Source organism: Canis lupus, chromosome 12 (genome assembly GCF_003254725.2).
Source record: "Canis lupus dingo isolate Sandy chromosome 12, ASM325472v2, whole genome shotgun sequence".
Classification (NCBI taxonomy): Eukaryota; Metazoa; Chordata; class Mammalia; order Carnivora; family Canidae; genus Canis; species Canis lupus.
Window position 1 is genome coordinate 35,942,822 of NC_064254.1, and position 21,703 is coordinate 35,964,524.

At 36.4% G+C, this 21,703-nt stretch overlaps 1 protein-coding gene across 5 annotated transcripts in view; it reads left to right on the top strand.

The window, feature by feature from the left end:
* Positions 1-21,703, top strand: part of CD109 (CD109 molecule) — a 130,326-nt gene that overhangs the window by 46,745 nt on the left and 61,878 nt on the right. For 4 of the 5 annotated variants that reach the window (XR_007401213.1, XM_025444528.3, XM_049092252.1 and 1 more), the window contains 5 exons: positions 11,661-11,700; positions 14,474-14,558; positions 18,942-19,038; positions 19,294-19,435; positions 20,176-20,285. Coding sequence is in view for 4 of the 5 variants with exons in the window: in XM_025444528.3 (XP_025300313.2) it covers positions 11,661-11,700; positions 14,474-14,558; positions 18,942-19,038; positions 19,294-19,435; positions 20,176-20,285 (474 nt within the window). In the remaining variant the exon portion in view is untranslated. Of the gene's footprint in view, positions 1-11,558; positions 11,599-11,660; positions 11,701-14,473; positions 14,559-18,941; positions 19,039-19,293; positions 19,436-20,175; positions 20,286-21,703 lie in introns of all 5 variants that reach the window. The other variant, XM_025444527.3, reaches the window with a different exon arrangement.

Consider the following 21,703-nt stretch of genomic DNA (forward strand, 5'->3'; position numbering starts at 1 on the left):
CACAGCTCAATGGACTCTGCTAGTGGCAGCCCTAGGTCCCAGGGTGGGTCACTAGAATGAGTACTGTGTCCCTGGGTGCAGTGAGAAAAGGATAAATGAGAAAGAAATGGAATATTTTGCCTCAGGGGTGACTTTCCTATTCAATGCAAAGTACTAGCTACCCTTCTGCTTTTTCCTCTTGCTTGAGATAGGTGCCCAAGAAAGGTAGTCATGTGGCATAACTTAAAAAACTTTTATTTTTTCCATTTTCAGTAGGAACAGAGAGGGTTAAGTGAATGATTTTTGATGGTTTTATTTTTATTTTTTTTTAAAGATTTTATTTATTTACTCATGAGAGACACACACACACACAGAGAGAGAGAGAGAGAGAGAGACAGAGAGAGAGGCAGAGACACAGGCAGAGGGAGAAGCAGGCTCCATGCAGGGAACCCGATGTGGGACTTGACCCCGGGATTCCAGGATCACGCCCTGGGCTGAAGGCAGGCGCCAAATCACTGAGCCACCGGGGGATCCCCTGTTTGTTTGTTTTAAAAAGAGTATGCTTCTAAGTCACACTTTTTCCTGAGGAAACCAGTTTGTCTCTCTCTTTTTAAATTTATTTTATTTTTGGTTGTTTTTGTTTTGCTTTGTTTTTTGTTTGTTTGTTATTAACTTGTCTTTTGTGCAGCTTAGCATTTATACTGCAAAGGGAGAAACTTCTTAGGAGTATGCATGTGGTTGATCCAGATCTTCAATCTGGATCTCTCTCTCTCCTGGATCTTTCCACAAAATCTAGTATGTTCAAGTCTCTCACATGATTAAGGGGAGAGAGAGGGAGAGAGAGAGAAAGAGTCACACTAGTTTCCCTGCCAGTAACTTCACTTTTTTTGTCTTTTCCATTCTAGCCAATCCTTTGAAAACAAGGTTGTCTAATCTCTGTGCCTCCCATTTTCCTCAGCTCACTCCAATTTAGCACTTAGGTTTCTTTCTACTAGTTTGCTAGTCTGGATTCTTCTCCTTATCTCATTTGTTGTGTTCCAGACCTTTATAATCATTTGTCTTCTTAACATCTCTACTTGGATGTTTTAAAGGCTTCCCAAAGTCCTCATGTCCAATATCATTTTTCTCATCATCTTTCCTCACCATATCTGGCTCTTCTCCAGCATTCTCTAGCTTATTGAACTGCTCCATCCAGTTGTGCAAGCTGGCAATCTTGGAATTTTCTTGACATCTCATGCTCTCTCATCACCCTTATCTAGACCTTTACTGATTCCCATAGATGGTGCCCTTAAATATATTTCAAATCCATCTACTTCTCCTTTTCTATTTCTACCTCTACCTTTTTATCCAAGCCATCCTCATATTTTCTGTATACATTTACAGTGCCTCTTAATGCATATCCCTAAGTTTGCTCTTTTCCCTCTTGCAGTCACTACACAGTAGTGAAAGTAATCTAAACATTAAATTGGGTCATGTTATTGCTCAGCTTAAAACTCTCCACAGGCTTTCCATTGCCCTCAGAATAAAATTCATATATTTCACCATGGCCTACACAAGGTCCTGCCTCATCTGACTACTTTGCCAGCCTCATCTTCAGAATTTATAATTCTCTATGAATTTAATTCACAGCTTTTATCATTGTCTGTAGTTACATACTTATGTGTGAGATTGTTTGATAAATAGATTGTTTCCACAGGATTAAAAGCCTCAGCCTGGGAAAGTGTATCTCCATCACTTAGCACAATGCTAAGTGCACTTACAGTACTTCTCTGTTGAAGGATGGATGAATGAATGCATTTGTTCTCCTTGGGCTGCAGTTATGTTAACTCTGATTCAGTAGCTCTGGGGTGGAAACTGGGCATATCTGCTTATTGAATCTACCAAAGTTGATCCTGATGTCTGGGTTGAAAACCCTTAGAGAAATATGTTGCAACTGCCATGTAGGCTACAGATGTTTAGACTCTAAACAGGAAAGGAAAGGGCAATGTGAATGTTAACAAACATTTCCGTTCTTTTGCACACCCCTCATTTCTCCAAGTAGGTCAATATACATCCACTGACACTTTTATGGATGATATTTTCACTGTGATTTCTTGTTAATTTTTAAGTCCTTTGTTAATTTTATAGTAAAAATGAAAGTGGGAAAAAGGGTATTACACAACTACTGTTCTGTAGGTATTAGGGCTAAGCATAGCAAAATTAGTAGGAATCTGAATAAAACTAAAAATACGGAATTTTTCTATGTATGTTAGGTGGGAAGAAACACAGGAGACATCTAAAGATGGTAAGACATAGACTCTACTTTCAAGGATCTTACAGTCAGGGAAGACTTTATGTAATAAATGCAAAGAGCATTAGATTGAGAGTTACTTGATGTGGGGCTTATGCTGTACCCCAGGGACTCAGGATAAATTGTGTTAGCTCTGGATCTGTGTCCTCAGCTATAAAATAAGGCTCTTGGGTCAGAGGACTTGTAAGCCTCTTCATAAGTTTAAAATTCCATGCTTCAACTAGATGAAGGTAGAGGGCACTGTAGAACTCAGATGGGGACCATGGTGGGTGGAATGGGGTTTAGATCTAGGTGACAGCAGTAGAGTTGGGAACAGGCACTTGCCTGGAGTGGAGTCCTACAGACAGTAATAGTCAAAGAGAATGTTGGAAGAGTTTGTGGGTTCAGCTGTGGAACATACTGGATATCAGGCTAATGTTTTAGATTTCATTTTACTAAAATGAAAAGTGGGCTCTAAAAACTTTTATTTTACTTTGAATGTTAATTTTATAAATTTCATATAAGGCTTCTGAGGAGAAGGAAAGCAGAAATTATATGTGAATGTCATTATAAAAGATATAAAAATTATTTTATTTTACTCTGATTATAAAAGTAATGCATACTTAATGTAAAAACAGCAAAACGTTATTCAGTAGACAGAATGACGTGCTTATGATAAACCCCTGGATGAAAAAAAAGTCACTGATGTTTGTTGTCTTGTCGATTTCTGTAGTATGACATGATTGCAATAGAATTTTAGGGAGATCATAACATGTGGGGGATTAAAAGGAGAGGAACTGAAGTCAGGGAGACAGCCACGAGGTTAGTATCAGTGCTTAGCAAATACAGCCCACCTTCTGTGTTAGGTCATAATAGTCTAGTCTGAAGGTAGTAGGGGGGTGCTTTAGGGGAGCAGCACAAACAAAAGAGGAATGGGTAAATTTAAGAGACACTTTAAAGGAAGATTCATCAGGTTTGGGGGATGCTTGGATTGTGAAAGGGAGAAAGGAGTAAAAGGTTAAATTAATTAAGAAAGGGCATCAGACTAATGTGGCTCTATTGCCATGGCGGACATCCTAAACAAACCAAAATGTAAGTCTGTAAATGTCTCAGGGTTATGAAATCAAAATGCTAGGAATAACCAGTCACAAACAGCCAACTAGGCTTTAAGTTACAACCATTCAGCAATTTCCTTACTTTGCTTCTGCCAATAAAAGTTTCTTCCTGAGCTCTTGTTGGTAGAGCATGCCTGACCACTAGCAGTTTAGGACTGCCCAATTCCAACTGATTTTCATTCACATAAACCTTAACATTTTTAATGTGCTTCATTTTACCTTTTGACAATGTGACTTTGGGCTCTCAAGTGTGTCTCTGGGAGAATCATCCATTACAAGAGAAATCAGGGCCAGGAGCTTGGTTTAGGGGAGAGAGACAGGCAGGCTGATCAGAGGGAAATCACAACATTTAGCAGCTAAACAGAGGAGCCACTCAAAGCAACAGAGAACGAGCAGTCAGGTTTGGAATGAGAGAACCAAGAGAGTGCAGGCACATAGGAGAAGGGATTCAGAGAGGGTGGCCACAGTGTTAGGTGCTGCAGAGGCTTCCAGGAGAGCCAGGCCTGAGAGAGATGCCAAGCAAGGACAATTTGCAGAGGCAAGCAACCACCACTTACTGAGCCGTCTTCCAGGGCAGTGACATGGTAGAGGCAGAGTCCAGGTGGCAGGGGCAATAAAGAGTATAGACAGTTCATTTAAGACTTTTATTTATAAAAAGGAGAGAATTAATATAGTATGTTGTGAGTACAGCAGCAAAAATACCATATGATTTCATTTGTATTATGGAAAAGTGGACATTTGTGGATCAGTGGAGAAATCTAATAATTACCTTCCAGTGGGAAGATATGAGTCAGAATTGTCAATATCCTCTGCATCCTCAGCCTTTTTTAACATGAACAGTTGGCCAGTTTGGTGTGCCCAGTTATTTGTGTGTGACTGTGAGGTTGAGCATGTATAACTGAAAGGTACAATATGAAAACCACACTATTATTCTTTTGCTATTTAGTCCTGTTCTTTGGGACCAAGTCTTCCCTATTACTTGGTTGAAATGTAGGACACATCCCACCATTCTCCTGGTTATTTTTTGGTAATAAAAGATTCTGTCATTTTTGGTTATGTTACACACAAAGAAGAGTCTGTGTTCAAAAACTAATATGTCCAGTCCAATAAAGTCAAGTGCTGTCTTCTCCCAGCTTGGGTCTTCTCTCGTCTGGCTGCCTCTCTCTGACTTACTAAGCTGTGGTCAACAATTCCAGGATTGAATCTGTCAGAGGGAAGAGAGGCAAGGGATAAACTTGATGTATAGGGACCTTGCCAATATGTATCCTACGAAAACAGCAATTTAATATCATTCAATGTCACTTATGAAAGAAATTGAAGAGGACATAAAGACATGGAAAGACATTCCATGTTTATGGATTGGAAGAAAAGACGTTGTTAAAATGTCTATCCTACCCAAAGCAATCTATACATTTAGTACAATCCCTATCAACATACTACTAGCATTTTTTTCACAGAGCTGGAACAAACAATCTTAAAATTTGTATGGAACCATAAAAGACCCCAACCAAAGCAATCCTGAAAAAGAAAAACAAAGCTGGAGGTATCATGATTCTGGACTTCAAGCTATATTACAAAGCTGTAGTCATTAAGACAGTGTGGTGCTAGCACAAAAACAGACATATAGATCAAATAAATCAGAATAGAAAACCCAGGAGTGGACTCACACTATATGGTCAACTAGTTTGAGACAAAGCAGGAAAGATTATCCAGTGGTAAAAGGACAGTCTCTTCAATAAATGGTGTTGGGAAAACTGGACAGCTACATGCAAGTAGATGAAACTGGACCACTTTCTTACACCATATACAATAAATTCAAAATGGATGAAAGACCTAAATGTGAGACAGAAAACCATCAAAATCCTAGGGGAGAACACAGGCAGCAACCTCTTTGACCTCAGTTGGAGCAACTTCTTATTGAATATGTCTCCAGAGACAAGGGAAACAAAAGCAAAAGTGAACTATTGGGACTTCATCAAAACAGAAAGCTTCTGTACAGTGAAGGAAGCAATCAACAAAACTAAAAGTCAGCCTACAGAATGGGAGAAGATACTTGCAAATGACATATCTGATAGAGTTAGTGTGCAAAATCTATAAAGAATTTATTAAACTCAACACCCAAAAACTGAATAATCCAATCAAGAAATGGGCAGAAGACATGAATAGACATTTTTCCAAAGAAGACATCCAAATGGCTAACAACACATGAAAGGATGCTCAATATCACTCATCATTAGGGAAGTGCTAATCAAAACCACAATATGATACCACCTTAGACCAGTCAGAATGGCTAAAATTAACAACAGATATTAGTGAGGATGTGGAAAAAGGGGAACCCTCTTACATTGTTGATGGGAATGCAAGCTGGTGCAGCCACTCTGGAGAACAGTATGGAGGTTCCTCAAAAAGTTAAAAATAGAACTACCCTAAATCTTGCAATTGCACTATGTGGTATTTACCCTAAAGATACAAAAATACAGATTCAAAAGTATATGTGCACCCCATATTTATAGCAGCATTATCAACGATAGACAAACTATGGAAAGAGCCTAAGTGTCCATCTACTGATGAATGAATATGGAAGATGTGTTACACACACACACACACACACACACACACACACACACATTGGAATATTAGCCATCAAAAAGAATGAAATCTTAATATTTGCAATGATGTGGATGGAACTAGAGTGTATTATGCTAAGTGAGATAAGTCAGAGAAAGACATACCAACTGATTTCACTCATATGTGGAATTTAAGAGATAAAACAGATGAACATATAGGAAAGGGGGTGGAGAAGAAAGAGGGAAACAAACTACAAGAAACTTTTAACAAACCGATGGAGAGAGGTGGCTGGGGGATGGGCTAAATGGGTGATGGGTATTAAGGAGGGCACTTGTGGTGAGCACTGGGTGTTATATGTAAGTAATGATTCATTAAATTCTACTCCTGGAACCAACATTACACTATATGTTAACTAGAATTTAAATAAAAAGTTGAAAACAATATGGTTAATGTAATACTGTCGTCATCCAGCACTAGAGCTCTCTGGGCTTGGCAGGCACTTAAAACTAACAGCTTTCCTTCATAAAACTTTTTGTGGGCTCTTTGAAAGACCCCTACCCATTGCTGGGAGGTTTCACATTCAGTGTCTTTGATGCTTTTGAATCTGTCTCTTCTTCTGACAGCTTATAAGTTTGTCTTCAGCTTCTGGGCATCTACAGTATACCTCCAGCCTCCCCCTCCAGAGCTGCTCCTCCTCTGGAGGCTATTTTTGATCAAGATAGAAGATAGCCCCATGCTGGCTCTCTCTTTTTTGCATATCTAGTTGAGGGAAAATGCTTTCTTTGCTTCTTGCAACTCAGTAGGCACAGACCACTCCCAATGCAGCACTGTGTCTTAGCTTAGCTCTCTGCACAGCTGCCCAATACCATTATTTTGCTCTTAGATTGTTCGGGCATGTCAGGTGCCTGCCTACAGCCACTGATGTGTGAAAGCACATCAAAAGCTGTCTCCTAAAATTCCTTTCTAGCTTATTTCCATTTTGACTGTGTTGGTTAAGGGTTACAAAACTAGTTTTTGGAAACCTCCTTTGTAAGTCCTGTGTGCTAGACTTGCACCTGGCTTGGGAATGTGGATGTAGTTGGCATCTATTGTCTTGGGGGATAGAGCCAAAACTGAGTCCGAAATAATTCTATGTTTGTTATGTATGGATTTAAGAAGTTCAGCACCTTTATTCATCTTTAAATACGAATTAAATCCAGACATTGGAGATCAAAGCTGAAGCAGACTTTTGGGAAATTGAAATGATCATTAATGAACATAAATGTGCAAACAAAAATCCACCCAGCACCTTAGTTGTGTTTCTGGCATTTCTTTTTACTTCAGAAATAAGAGTTAAAAGAAGCTGACCTGCATTTAATATATATATATATATATATATATATTTTATATATATATATCTTTTTTTAAATGATCATGTAGCATGCCATATTCCTTTAAGTTTATTAAAAATAGAAATTCTCTCAAGAACTGGATGGCTTCATGGTTAGAGAAGAGAAATTCTGTGACTGGAATAGATGTTTGTGGCAATTCACATGTCTTTAATTTGCATCCAGTCATAGCATATTTTTTAGGACTAGTGAAAGAAATTTACTTTTACTGGTATTTTCTCTTTCATTTGGTTGATGTTTGTAACATATACTGTCACAATGAACTATTGATTTAGGGATAAGGGGAAGAAAGAAATTACAGAGATTACTGAGAATACGTCCTGGTTCTTCTTTTCCATTTCTCCTTTGGAATTTGTTTAGGAAGTCTAATTGAGACAGGCTTATTTTATTTTTTTTTATTTTTAATGTTTTTATTTATTCATGAGAGTCACAGAGAGAGAGGCAGAGACGCAGGCAGAGGGATAAGTAGGCTCCACGCAGGGAGCCCGACGTGGGTCTCAATCCTGGGTCTCCAGGGTCACGCCCTGGGCTGGAGGCAGACGCCCAACCGCTGAGCCACCCAGGGATCCCCGAGACAGGCTTATATCTCATACAAATAAAGAGTGAATGTATATGCTAAGAGCAGGTTTTGTAAGGGAGCACTTTCACCATGGAAGAGCAACCACTTGAGAAAAGCAGCACTCAGAAGATGTTGATGAGTTATGTATTCTTGCACCTGGAAAGGTGTTTTCTTTGAAGACATACTGCTGAAATATTTACTCTTTCAGGTCAGCCTTCCTCTCCAGTTGTTGGCAGAGTGAATGAGTACAAATTGTATTTGATGAGCTAGAATAATCATGAAAACTCATTTTGAGGCAGATTGTTTCTGTGGAACTGAAGGAACATTTTTAGTAAATGAGATTGTGCTTTTCTTTTTCTTTTTCTTTCTTCTCATGTTTTTAGTTAAGGTTAGTCAATTTAGTTCATCTAGAGTTAACATAGAACAATTTGGAGGTACATTTTATTTTTTTAGATCAGGGTTCAGCAAATCTTGGCCTAAAGGCCAAATCTAGCCCAACATCTGTTTTTGTAAATAAAGTTTTATTGGAATATAGTCTCATTTATTTACCTGTGGTCTCAAGGCAGAGTTGAATAGTTACAACAGGGGCCATTATAGGTTTGCAAAGCCTAAAATATTTACTATCGATTCTTCATAGAAAAATTTTGCAAATACCTGTTCTAGACTTATGAAAGTACTCAGTGTTTTTATGGTTATATGACATAAGTTACTACTGATTCTCTGAATTATTAATAGTTTCAAGTATTTCAATATCTTCTACCATTCCTGATTATATGTTTTGTAAAAATATTTAATAAAAATGACTGAACTCATTGTGGAAATTGGTATGGCCTGATTGCCTGATGGATAATATGTTGAAAATTACAAAACTCATTTCTGCTTTTGAAAACCCTTGGATAGTAAAATAATTTATTTCTTGATTTGCATTTCACCACTTATAAACACCCTGGGAAAACATCATCCAGTACAAAGCACCCTGTCAGCGCTCAGTTACAAAATGGTTTTGTGATTTATTGGAACAATTTAAAATGACGGTAAAAAGAAGCACTCTTTTACTTTTTTCCCTCCACTTTTCCATGCTGTTGGCTTCTTCCACTCCTTGGCATTTATATTCCTTCCAAATACAGGACAGAGAGTTAAGGTTACTCTGTGGGCCATTTGACAAATGGCTGTGTCTCTTCAGGGTTGTCTGATTCTTCTTATGAGAAGGTTATTTCAATTTCTGGCAGGAGACACTGTATAGTAATTGAGGTTAATCTGAGGAGCCCTGTAAGAACAAGCCTGGGGACAAGAATCTATTTGTTCATTCATTTTTACATACATTTATTTAACAAACATTGAAAGCATGCTGAATTAGGTGCTCAGCACCCAGTGATTTAGATGGATACAAAGCAGATAATTATAACATATTGTGTTAAGTGAAACAATTGAGTTATATAAAAGTTATTATGGGAGGGAAATAAGAAAAGTTCCCTGGAGGAGGCTAAATCCAGTTAAAGAAGTCCAATAACTTCTGTAGGACATTCGAGGGGAGACATCCAGAAAGTGGACTTAAGTCTGAATCTCTGGGCTGAGGTATGGGCCAAGGATATAGATTTAAGTGTTTTTAGTATAGAGATGGCAATTAAAACCGTGAGAGTTGATGAACTCACTTAAGAGTCTGAAGAATGGGAAGAGCATCAGGTTCAGGGTGGGTAGGGCCAACATTTCAGCATAGACTGAATGAAGGAGGAGATAGTAAACAGGGGAGATGGAAAATCCAGGAATTATCAGAGATGATGAATAATATAGGAGACAGAAGAAGAGAATTCATTTCAAATATAGTTAATGTAACTACTTATGTGTTTAACAAATAAGTGCCTAAAACTTGGTTTCAAGGCTATTTAAAGTAGGCCCAAACAAATCAGTTCATTTCCTACATTTGTCAAAGCTAGTTCTATTTACTTAATCTAAGACATATTTATTAAGCACTTTTTTTGGTATTAGACATTCTTAGGTTGGCACCTTGAAGAATAAGCTATGAGGGATAAAAAAATGATCCAACATGGACATGGTGCTCAAAGAACTTGCAGCAAGATAAATTACATACCTAAATATTTATGGTGTAAAAAGGGACAGAAGGAACTATAGAGCATAGAAGCTTAGAGTGCCAAGATTGCTTTTGGATTGGGGATTCAGGGAAGCAGTAATATTTGAGTTAAGTCTTAGAAGATGAGTAGAGATGGAAGTATGAGTAGGATAAGCATAGGGGAGAGTAGGAGCTGAAACACAGTGCATAAAACTGCAGGACACTGTCAGTCTTGCATTATTGCTGTTTACTATGTTTGTTTCCATCTCTTGACTGACCTTCCTATGTTGAAGACTAATTTATCTTTACAGAGCCTCATATGGTGTTTTGCATGTAGTACTTACTGAGAATTTGCAATATGAATTTAACTTGGGAGAAACATCATCATTGTTTTAAATTTGCTTATTACATAGCCTCACCTGTGCTAGCCTCAGTAATAAAGCCAAAACTGATTTCATGACCAGCATTCTTGTGTTTATAAGTAAAAGAGGCAATACGGGTAGATTACCTTCTTGATCTGATTTCTGCAGATGACAAATTAGAATTTGTAAATGAACCGAATACATGTAATTGTAACATTCCTATATAGGATATGAAAACAATTTAAGATAGAAGCCACAAATGTGATGCTTAAGGCCTTGATCAACACAATTTCTTTGGGATCTACTTTAAATGACATCATCGAGGCTAAGTTTTAAGCAATTATTTTGTTAGCATATAAATAGTTACATTTGTTTTAAACTTTGAAATGAACTCTATCCTTCTTTTAGGATTAAAAAACAACTTGTACAGTTGCTTTGGATTAACCAAGGTTGATTAAAAAAAAAAGAACCTAATTTGTAGCTGCATCTGTGTATTTGCTTTGATAAACAGAGAATCAGATTTAGAATGCAAATTTTAATGGTGGAGCTACTTAGCTATTTTGAAGAGATTCTATTTAATATGTTACTTATGGATTTAGAGTGGGCAGAAATATAGGGAATTAGGAAAAGTGACATAATAATAGGCCACATATTTTCTTGTTGATCTTAGAAAAGGAAATAATAATATTTGTTAAAATAGAGTAGAATGTATTATTTGAAGGTTTGCACAAGAAAGTAATTCAAGGACTTTGGAAGGTAAAAGATGTTAGTCCATGATGATTTTATATTTTTGATTATGTATAAATACTTGAATTATGTGTAACTTTATTTTCTCCATTGTTTTTTTTGAGAGTGAAATTTAAAACAAGTTTGAAGTCATGGTTTGACATGTGTTATTCTTGCTTCATAAATTCCTAGAATGTGTAATTTAATTTAATTTAATTTTCATTTCACAAACGTTTAAAGTCAAAATAAGCAGTTTGTTCAAATGACCTGCAGTGAAATATAGAGACAGATCACCTTTCTGTATTAGTGAATTGACAAGAAAAACTCATGAAATCTCATAGGCTTCATGTTGCAGGTGACTAAAAATAAACTTCCACAAGTTAAAATGAACTGTTCTTCTCATTGAATCATTATAAATGCAATTAAAAATAATTTTCTAAATCTTTTTATGTAGGTAAGTAAGCAAGCGAAATAATTAAATAAGAACTCTTTTATGTTTTATCTTTTTTCCTTCCTCCCAATAGGACCAGACATATTATCAATCATTTCAGGTTTCAGAATATGGTAAGAGTTCTTCAATTTATTTTGAAAGAAAAAATTTTATCTTTTTTCCTTCCTCCCAATAGGACCAGACATATTATCAATCATTTCAGGTTTCAGAATATGGTAAGAGTTCTTCAATTTATTTTGAAAGAAAAAATATTTGAAACTTTCCACAGAGATAAGAGAGATTTCCAAGTGATATGTTATTTAAAGTAAAAATCCTAGTGAAGGTAAAATCCTGGTATTTCTTAAAGGCCTAAACATATTTTTTCCTTTGTAAAAGATATAGATGGTTATTGTGAGAAAAAAAAAAAGGAAACCGATCCCTAGAGTCCTATTATGTGGTCTTTCTTATGCATGATTTTTTTGTTTTTCTACTTTGTTGTGCTCTTAACATATTTACGTCTTTGTTATTTTTTAACATAACATTAGTTATTTCCCATATTTTTCATTTGGTAGGCTTTGGTAAAGACAGTTTGTTTAACTTGGTTTAATCCTCTTCTTGCAGGTGTCACATTTATAGAACAGTTGTACATGCATAGATAAAGACCACGTGGCTCAATTACTTTGTTGGTAGATGGAGAGGGAGGAAAGCTGAGGATAGGAACTCATCTGTTAGTATAGGATCTCACTCTTATATAATTTGGGGGGCTATTTTGAGGCTACAAATGAGCTTTTTCATTTGATTTGTGTCACTTTTTGACATTGTATCTCATTCAGGCAGTAGTAATTTTGGAAAGTAGTGCCACAACTTTGTGGCTCAGGTTCCACATAACTCATCCAGCACTGTCACTTTTTAAAAGAAATTTATTTATGAGAGAGAGAGAGAAAAAGAGAGAGAGAGAGAGACTGACTACAGGCAGGGGGAGGGGTAGAGGCAGAGAGAGTAGCAGCCTCCCTGTTGAGCCGGGAGCCCAATGCCAGGCTTGATCCCAGGATCCTGGGATCATGACCTGAGCAGAAGGCAGATGCTTAACTGACTTGAGCCACCCAGGAGCCCCAGCACTGTTACTTCTAAGTCTCATGATCCACTAGAACAGGAATCAGCAAAATTTTTTTCCTAGAAAGGGCCAGTTAGTACTATTTTAGGCTCAGTGGGCCATATGTCTCTGTCATAACTACTCAACTTAGCTGTTGTAGCAGGAAGCAACCATAGACAATGTGTAAGTGAATGTGGCTATGATCCAGTGAAATTTTATTTAAAGACATGGAAATTAAAGTTTTCTTTAATTTTTATGTCATAAAATATTCTTTGATTTTTTTCCCCCAACAGACTAAAAATGTAAATGCTATTCTTAGTTCATGTCAGTTATCATTTACTGACCCCTGATCTGGAACTGTGTTGTTCAAATTGGGGGGGGGGTCACTTATTACATGTGGCTATTGAGTGCTTGAAGTGTGGCTAGTCCAAGTGGAAATGTACTCTGAGTGGGTTAAAAGATCAGATTTTGAAGACTTAGTAAAAAAAAAAAAAGAAAAATAGCTCATTAATAGTAATTTTTTATATTGAGTACATGTTGAAATAATAATATTTTAGGTATATGGCACCAAATAAATTATTACAAAAATTAATTCCACAGGCTTCTTTTTGCTTTTTAAATGTGGCTATTGCCACAATTTGAAATTGCACGTGGCTCATATTTTATTTCTTTTGGACAGTGCTGTTCTAAAAGAAGAAATCAGGGGTCAGAGGTCGCCAAGGTTTTTATAGGCTATTTTATTTTATTTATTTAATTTATTTATTTTATTTTCATTTCACATAGAGGTGGTTCTGGGTTGTTATATATTATTGAATTCATTATAGTGGAGGTAGGGAATTCATTGTTAGCCTATGATGTTTGAAGAAGGCACATTTGAATTCTTTGCTCTAAGGAAATCCTACCTCTGAGTGGATCATTTGGCTTTTTTGGCCCTCTGATCCTAGATTTGTCTAGGAGAGTCTTAACATACTAAGGGCCTTTGGCCTGGTTTGGAGTTGGAGGTCTGATTTATATTGTTTACCTATTGGCCTTCTATATATTTCTGTTAATTGAATGGTGAGATGCTTTGTAATTGGACTGATCTATTTCTTTAGCTAGTGAAGTTTGAGAAAAAAATTTCTATAGACTAGAAAGATACAAAATTTTTTACTCTGGTGGTATGCTTTATATTACATAGTGTTCATATTTATAAAATGTTTCATATCTTAATTATATAAAGCTGACCAAAGTAGGGGCTTTTAACTTTGGGATTGACTTCAGGAATCACTGTCACATGAGGAAAAGCATCATTACTTTGTAGCTATATCTTAGTGACTAACTTAGAAATCCTGCTACACAACTTTCCCTTCATAGCAATCCATTACATTTGACTATCTCCAGATTCACCTTTGATTGTCTCAAAGAATAAGGATTCTGTATGACTGCATACATGGCACCATGCAGAGGGGGAGAGTCTTGGGGCCCTAGGATGTACTTTTAGTAACCAAGTTGGAGAATGTCCTAGGGAAAGGAGTGCTCTAGAAGCAATTATTTATCACATGATGGGCAAGTATTTTAACAAGCAGTAAGGTGGCACCAATGGATGATCCCTGGTCTCCCAGCATTCAGATGCCTTAGCAGCTAGGGTTCTGGATACATGTAGGTTCTACCAATGAGAAGCTTCCACTGACACAAGTGTTCATAGCAACTGGCCCACACTATCATTGTCTAGTCGCCAGCCTCCTAAGGGTTTTCATTTTAGATGAAATGAAGTGCTTTTCATCTGTGTGTTACTATGTATTTGGATTCTAAGGAGTCTAAGTTCAAATAGTACCAATTGTCGACTTCATTAGAATAATTCAGTCTTTATTTTGTTAAACTAAAAGTGATAGTAAAATAGATTCTTTAAGATATTTACCCTTACTTTTCTTTTCCAGTATTGCCAAAATTTGAAGTTACTTTGCAGACACCATTATATTGTTCTTTGAACTCTAGGAGCTTAAATGGTACTGTAATAGCAAAGTAAGTATTCATTTGTTTTTATGGCTACGTACTGTTATAAAATTGACAAAGAGCTCACTATATACTCCAGAATATTAGCACCATGTTCTTCTTATTAAAATATCCCAATTGGCAGAAAACAAATATCTGTAATAAATAATTAAGCATGGACATATCTATAAAGGTCTTTGCACCCATCTGCCTGCTTCTAAGCTCATCCAGTCCTGAAATATTTCCCACAGACAAGTATCTTTCTGAGATTAGCCAGGGGATTTACATTATAGATTGTTCCAGATTTAAAAAAAACTCATATCTTTATTCCTTATATAGCTGACATGGATCAAGGGTACTTACCTTTTCTTCAATCTTAATTTTTTTTTTCTGGCAGTAATGGAGGTTGAACCTTGGGGGAGGAATTTGGTTATCTTATGGCAATTAGCAAATGAGTGAGTAGTTCATAGCCCTCATTATTTCAGCAGATGTACACAGAGAGATTCCAACACATCTGTATGGTAGAGGTATCATGGCTCCCATGATTTTGAGCCATTGGCTCGGACAGCATAGCATTTCACTTTGCTGTGGTAAAAAGCATCCTGAGAGTCCTAGACTAGCAGTTCTCAAAAATGTAGGCTGGAGTTATTCTGGTACTAATCTTATGTAGCTTTCATTTTTGATGCGTGAATAGTTGTGTTTTGCTTTCTGAAATTTATTTAGTTTCAGAATTTATTTGTAATAGCTGATAAACACTGGACTCCCTGTCACTGCTTTCTCATCACCATATCCCTCTCTTGGTGAGGGTTTGTGGCAATGACAAGTGATGGGCAATGAGTCTCCTCGTGGAAGCAGCCCACAGGCGAGATGTTCTGAGGACTCCTGGTTCAGATTTTATTTGGAAAAAAAAAAAAACAAAAAAACAAAAAAAAAAAACATGTGAAAATCCTACAACACAAAGGCAAAAATGTGTCTACAGTTTATATACAAACTTAGTTTTCTGCTGTGTTCAACTAAGGGGTGGCTTCCAACATGAATTTGGGTTCCGTGGGTGGATTTGTAGTTTAGAAAACACACAGATGCCTGCATTTTGCATAATTATTATCCTCCCCTTGATCTTAGCTAAAGGCTAAAGATTCTGTCTGGGTTATATTTTGAGTTCTTTGACTAGAGTTTATGAAACAGTGAGTGCAAATCCACACAAACCATCAGTGACCTTATGGATTAGGGAGAATGTGGATACCTTCTTTGCTTCTGTTTTTGGTGTTCAGGGCTGGGCTAGGGATTCACTACACTCAGTTAAAACAGTTATTCTTAGGCTCTGGTCACTTGCCAGAAAGTTTTCTATACAACTTTTGTGTGTGGGGGTGTGGATCCCCTGACACGCTCCTTTCTGCAAGCCCAGTGAGAACTCTTACAGGAGCATCTCTTTACTTGCTAGGTGGGATGCTGCCAATGAGTCACGAATTGCTTAATAGGGCCAATTAGATTAAATAAATGATAATAATAAAAAGAATCCTTGATGGGGATCCCTGGGTGGCTCAGCGGTTTAGCGCCTGCCTTTGGCCCAGGGCGCGGTCCTGAAGTCCCGGGATCGAGTCCCACGTCGGGCTCCCTGCATGGAGCCTGCTTCTCCCTCTGCCTGTGTTTCTGCCTCTCTCTCTCTCTCTCTTTCTCTCTGTCTGTCTATCATGAATAAATAAATAAAATATTAAAAAAAAAAAGAATCCTTGGAGTTTCGCCCAGATTCTCATTTGTAGAGCCTCTTTGAAATACTAATGGCTGAGAACAGCATGACCATTACTATTACTATGGCCCCTGGTATTTCTTTAGTATTCAGCATGTTGTACTGGCATCATTTTCCTTAGTATGTGTGTCAATCAAGGTTCCACTGAAGAAGCAGAGCCTGTAGGAGATGTAAATTATGAGGTTGTTGCAAGGAATTGGCTTATGTGATCGCGGGGGACTTGTTTACATTCACATTGAGAATATACTTTATATCGTCACAACAGATTAAGGAAATCTTTTTGACCAGCAGAGTTTTTTATCAGTCTATAAAAATTGGCATAGACCTATTCTAGAAATACTGTGACCCAGAAAAGATGGAAATGATGATGAAGTGATAATCTATCAAGGCATAGTTAATGTGAAGAGCATTGCTGGAAATTTCCCAGAGAAGGTTAACAGTCTCTTTTTGGTTTGAAATCTTTAGCTGAGATGAATAAAAATTGGCGTTTGTTTGTTTATTTTGATGTGAACATCTGCTCACTATTCCCACCTCATTAAAATAAATAATAGACTGTTTTCCACTAACCATGGAGAGTTCTAGAGGATTGTAAGAAAATAACATAGCACACATCTAGTTCTTTCTATATATTCTGCAGACAGTAAAACTTGTTTATTTATGTTTTATTTTTAAAAAAGATTTTATTTATTTATTCATGAGAGACACACAGAGAGAGGCAGAGACATAGGCAGAGGGAGAAGCAGGCTCCCTGCAAGGAGCCTAACGTGGGAATTGATCCCGAACCCCAGGATTGCACTTTAAACCAAAGGCAGATGCTCAACTGCTGAGCCACCCATGCATCCCTGCAGATAGTAAAATTGAAAAAATATTTTTTAAGCTAAAGTTTACTTAATGTATTTATTATTTGATGAATTGAGACACTTGTACCTTGGAAATGACATGGAAAAAAGGTGGGAAAAACATGAATTATGCTGATAGGTTCAACTTTTTAAGTATCATTTTGTAAACCTTTTGTGCTATGGCTGTTTAAATAAAAATCTTTGTTTTGTTAATGATACTACCCTAGCATATATTTGATTTGCTTTTTAAAATGTTGTCAAACTATAATTTTCTGAATCATTAGTTTATTCAAAATGCTTCCAGATTTATTTAGGACAATAACTGTCAGTATCCTTGTTTCATAATTATTATAATCAGCTTGAGGCAAAGAAAGCTAAATCTGCTTCACATTTAAACCAAAATAAAAAATATTTGTTTCTGAGAATACTTTAAATTATGTCTGGATTTTCAAGCCCCCTGTCCTATCATGTGATAGAACTCTTTTAAAATATAATGTTCTGGTATCCTAATGCATTTATTTAATCTTTAACAAGATACAAGAACTGTTAAGTTTTGAGGACTCTCTTTTGAATGAATAAATTTGGTGCTGGAGTTGATGACCAGGGTTTCCTCTAACATTACTGTTTTCATTTGGAAGGCAATGCATTTGAAAATGTATTTGGTTTATTCTCCTTAATTTGGAACATGCTATATTTTATCATTGGCTTTTGAGTTGAGTTGATCCAGATGAGGGGCTGTTTCTGTGTTCAACTAATGGATTCAGGAAATAGGAGTTTACTGTTAGATTTATAGAGTGCAAAGAAAAATTGACTTCCACATTTGGCTGAGTATTTATTACACAAAAGAGATGGAAGGAACCCAGGAAACACCTTTAAAAAAGGCTTTCTGGCAGTAAAATGGTTTACCAAAATTGCCACTCTTTTTTCACATGAAGAGATTTTCCCAGCAATGAAGAGGGATAAAATGAATACATAGAATGTAAAGCAGTAGAGATGAGATTTGATTCAAGAAGATAAATTTTGGTACTTTGGATAAAAAATACTCTTCTTTTACATTTTTCTGCACAAGTCCAAGCCATGAGCACATTTGGTGCCATGGTGTGTTTGGTTTAATAAAATTTTCTGGTTAATATTGGAACATGCAACAATGGGCCTTAGTGATTAGAATTTTAACTACCATTTAAAAGTGTTCAAAAGGGGCACCTAGGTGGCTCAGTGGTTGAGCATCTGCCTTCAGTTCAGGTTGTGATCCTGGGATCCTGGGATTGAGTCCCACATTGGTCTCCCCACGGGGAGCCTATTTCACCCTCTGCCTATGTCTCTGTGTCTTTCATGAATAAATAAATAAAATCTTTTTTTTTAATAAATAAAATCTTTGAAAAAAAATAAAAATGCTCAAAAGCTACAAAGTGTCCTGGGCATGCAGTTAATGGGCCAGTCTTGATTTCTAGGAATAAAACATTTTCGTAACTTGAAATATCTTTGGACAGGAAACTGCACTTGCAATTATGATCAGATTTTCCTCTGGATCTCTAAAATGGTTAGAGGTAAAGTATGTATTATGAACTGTTTTAAAGTATTGTAGTTAAAAGTCTTCTCATTTTGGAGACTTAATTTTAAGGATCACCATTTATTAAGGATATTCCAAGATATGCTTAGTTTAAAAAATTTGCAGTGAGAGTATTTTTAAAAATATAATTCTTTTAAGTTGGATTGCCAGTATGCTATTGAAAGTAATATTTTCTTTTTTTGAAAGTAATATTTTCATGTGCTATGTTAATAATATCAAGTAAAAACTGTAAAAAGACCCCATTTATTGTTTTTCAGGTATACATATGGGAAGCCAGTGAAAGGAGATGTAACACTTACATTTTTACCTTTATCCTTTTGGGGCATGAAGAGAAATATTACAAAAAATTTTAAGGTAACTTTTACAGAGATCTTATAACTTCTAATCGGAAAACACTATAAGTATACTTTTACTAGAAATAAGATTTCATACTGAATTAACAAATAATTGAGTGTAAGAAAACCAAGAATTTTCTAGAATTGGACAAATGGGAATCTACCCATTTTGTACTCCAGAGCCATTATATTTTTGTGACTTAGTTTGAATTTTATTTTTAAAATTTGAATTGCTAAAGTGAAGAATAAAATTGAATTATCTTAAACAAAACAGATAAATGGATCTGCAAACTTCTCTTTTAATGATGAAGAGATGAAAAAAGTAATGGATTTTTCAGAAGGTCTTTCTGAACACATGTATCTGTCCTCCCCTGGGCCAGTAGAAATTTTAGCCACAGTGACAGAATCACTTACAGGTTTGTAGACTTTGAAGTGAAGGTAAAGCTATTTATATGGTGCTGCTCTCTCTTCTTCCTTATTATAATGAGTACGTTCCGTTGGAAGCCTTTCTAAAGATGCTACTTAATTCTGAAATTGTCATGACTATTAATTAGTGTCACCTGCAGAATGTTTTCATTATAAAGGGGATACTTCTTTTCTTTCCTAATTTTAATTTCAAATGTTTTGGAGGAATACCTATTTTCTATGATAGTCTGTGCTTTAACCACATGTGGTAGGCGTTTGTAATTTTCTCCATTTCTGCTTTCTTTTCAACCTGAAAACTACAGGGAAAGGCCTAACTAACCACTTTGCAGCTGACTAACCACTTTCTGTTTTTTTTTAATCATTTAACATCTTCTGAGCTCTTGTTTGCTCATGGACAGTTTTCTCTTTCAATATTAACATAAAGGTTAATTGCTGGGATCTTTCTGTTGTTCTCAACGACTTTCCCCAAACCTCAAAAGACCCAAAGATGATTCAGTGAGAGGCTTTAATCTGCAGTGTCCATGTTGTGGATGGTGCTTAGAAATAGTAATGGTGCTTAGAAGGGGTCCATGGAAGATGCAGTAGAACTGTATGGTTCTCTTTATGACCAAGCCAGTGTGGGAATGAGGCTTCTGTGCCCCATTAATTCCTTGAGGAAGTAGCTTAGATAGAGAAATTTGGTGAATAAGCTTTTGCGTTTGGCTTCTAAATGGTGCAATTTCCAAAACAGGTATCTCAAGAAATGCAAGTTCTAATGTGTTTTTCAAGCAACATGACTACATCATTGAATTTTTTGATTATGCTACTGTCTTGAAGCCATCTCTCAACTTCACAGCCACCGTAAGTTGGCATGTTTATTAATGATCTAAAGCAGCAAGTTTAGTTTAATGAAACAGCAGATAATATTTTCAGTGCTTTCAAAAAAAATTAAGCCCAGAGTGGATAGATTACTTTTCCCCTTTAGATATATGAAGTATACGGAATTGTTCCCAAATAAACTTTAAGTTTTCTTAAAAAAAAAGTCTCGAACAAAAGTATTTTCCTCAAAATTTATTTAATGAGGAATTTAAATTAGATTTAGATTGCTACATTGGAGCTTTTATAAATTACTTGGAAGAATTAGATGTTAGTAAAAAAATTTCAGTTCAGTTTGATTTTCATAATGACTAATTTTAGTTCTAGCAAAGATATTGCATTAAAAATTATCAACAAATCTACTCTTTTTTTTTTTTTTTGAGTTAACACTTATGGAGTGAATTTTGACAATATGCAAGGCAAGTTGCTGGGTAGGGCTTACAGAGCTAAGAAGAACCCAGTCTCTACCCTGGATTTACAGTTTTTGTGATGGTGACAAGAAAATATACACACAAGTATGACTTAAGGCAGGATAAGGTTACTGTTATGCATACACTTCTGTAGTGATTTAAACCAGGGGTTGGCAAACTTTTTCTGCAAAGGACTAGATAGTAAATATTTTTAGCTTCGTGGGAATATGGTTTCTGTGACAACTATCCAACGTTGCCATTGTAGCATGAAAGCAGCCTTAACTACTTTGTAACCAAGCGACGGTGGCTATGTTCCAATAAAACTGTATTTACAGGAAAACTGAATTTGGCCTTCCTGCCTGCCATAGTTTGCTGACCTCTGGTTTAAAGAAAGGGGGTATCATTTCTTGTTGAATGGATCAAGAGAAGTTTTAGATAGTTTCTGATTTCAATGATCATATAATTTAGTTTGAGAAGGTAAGAACAAAACCCTTGAGGCTGCAAATGATAGCTTCCAAGTGAGTAGTGAAACAATGAGAGTCTGGGAGGAAGAGCTGGCTTTGGAAGAGTGATGAGAGGGTCATTAAAGGTTGCTTTATGGAAGTGGAAGATTTAAGCTATTTGTTAAAAGATCAGTAGGATATTTTATTTTATTTTTTTCAAAGATTTTATTCATTTATTTGAGAGAGAGAGAGAGAGAGCAGAGTGGAGGGAGAGAAAGGAATAAAGAATCCCAAGCAGACTCCACAATGAGTGTGAGCCTGACTTGGTTCTCAATCCTGTGACTCTGAGATCATGACTTGAGCTGAAACCAAGAGTCAGATGCTTAACCAATTGAGCCACACAGGTGCCAAGATCAGTGGGTTTTAAGTGTTTTCTGTGGGGGTGGGAGATGGGGAGCAAGATGAGCTGAGACACAAGGCAAGAGCCCTGCTTGTCAAATTCAGGTGCATTTCCTGGATCAGTCCAATTGTAGCAGGAAGTTTGTCTGGT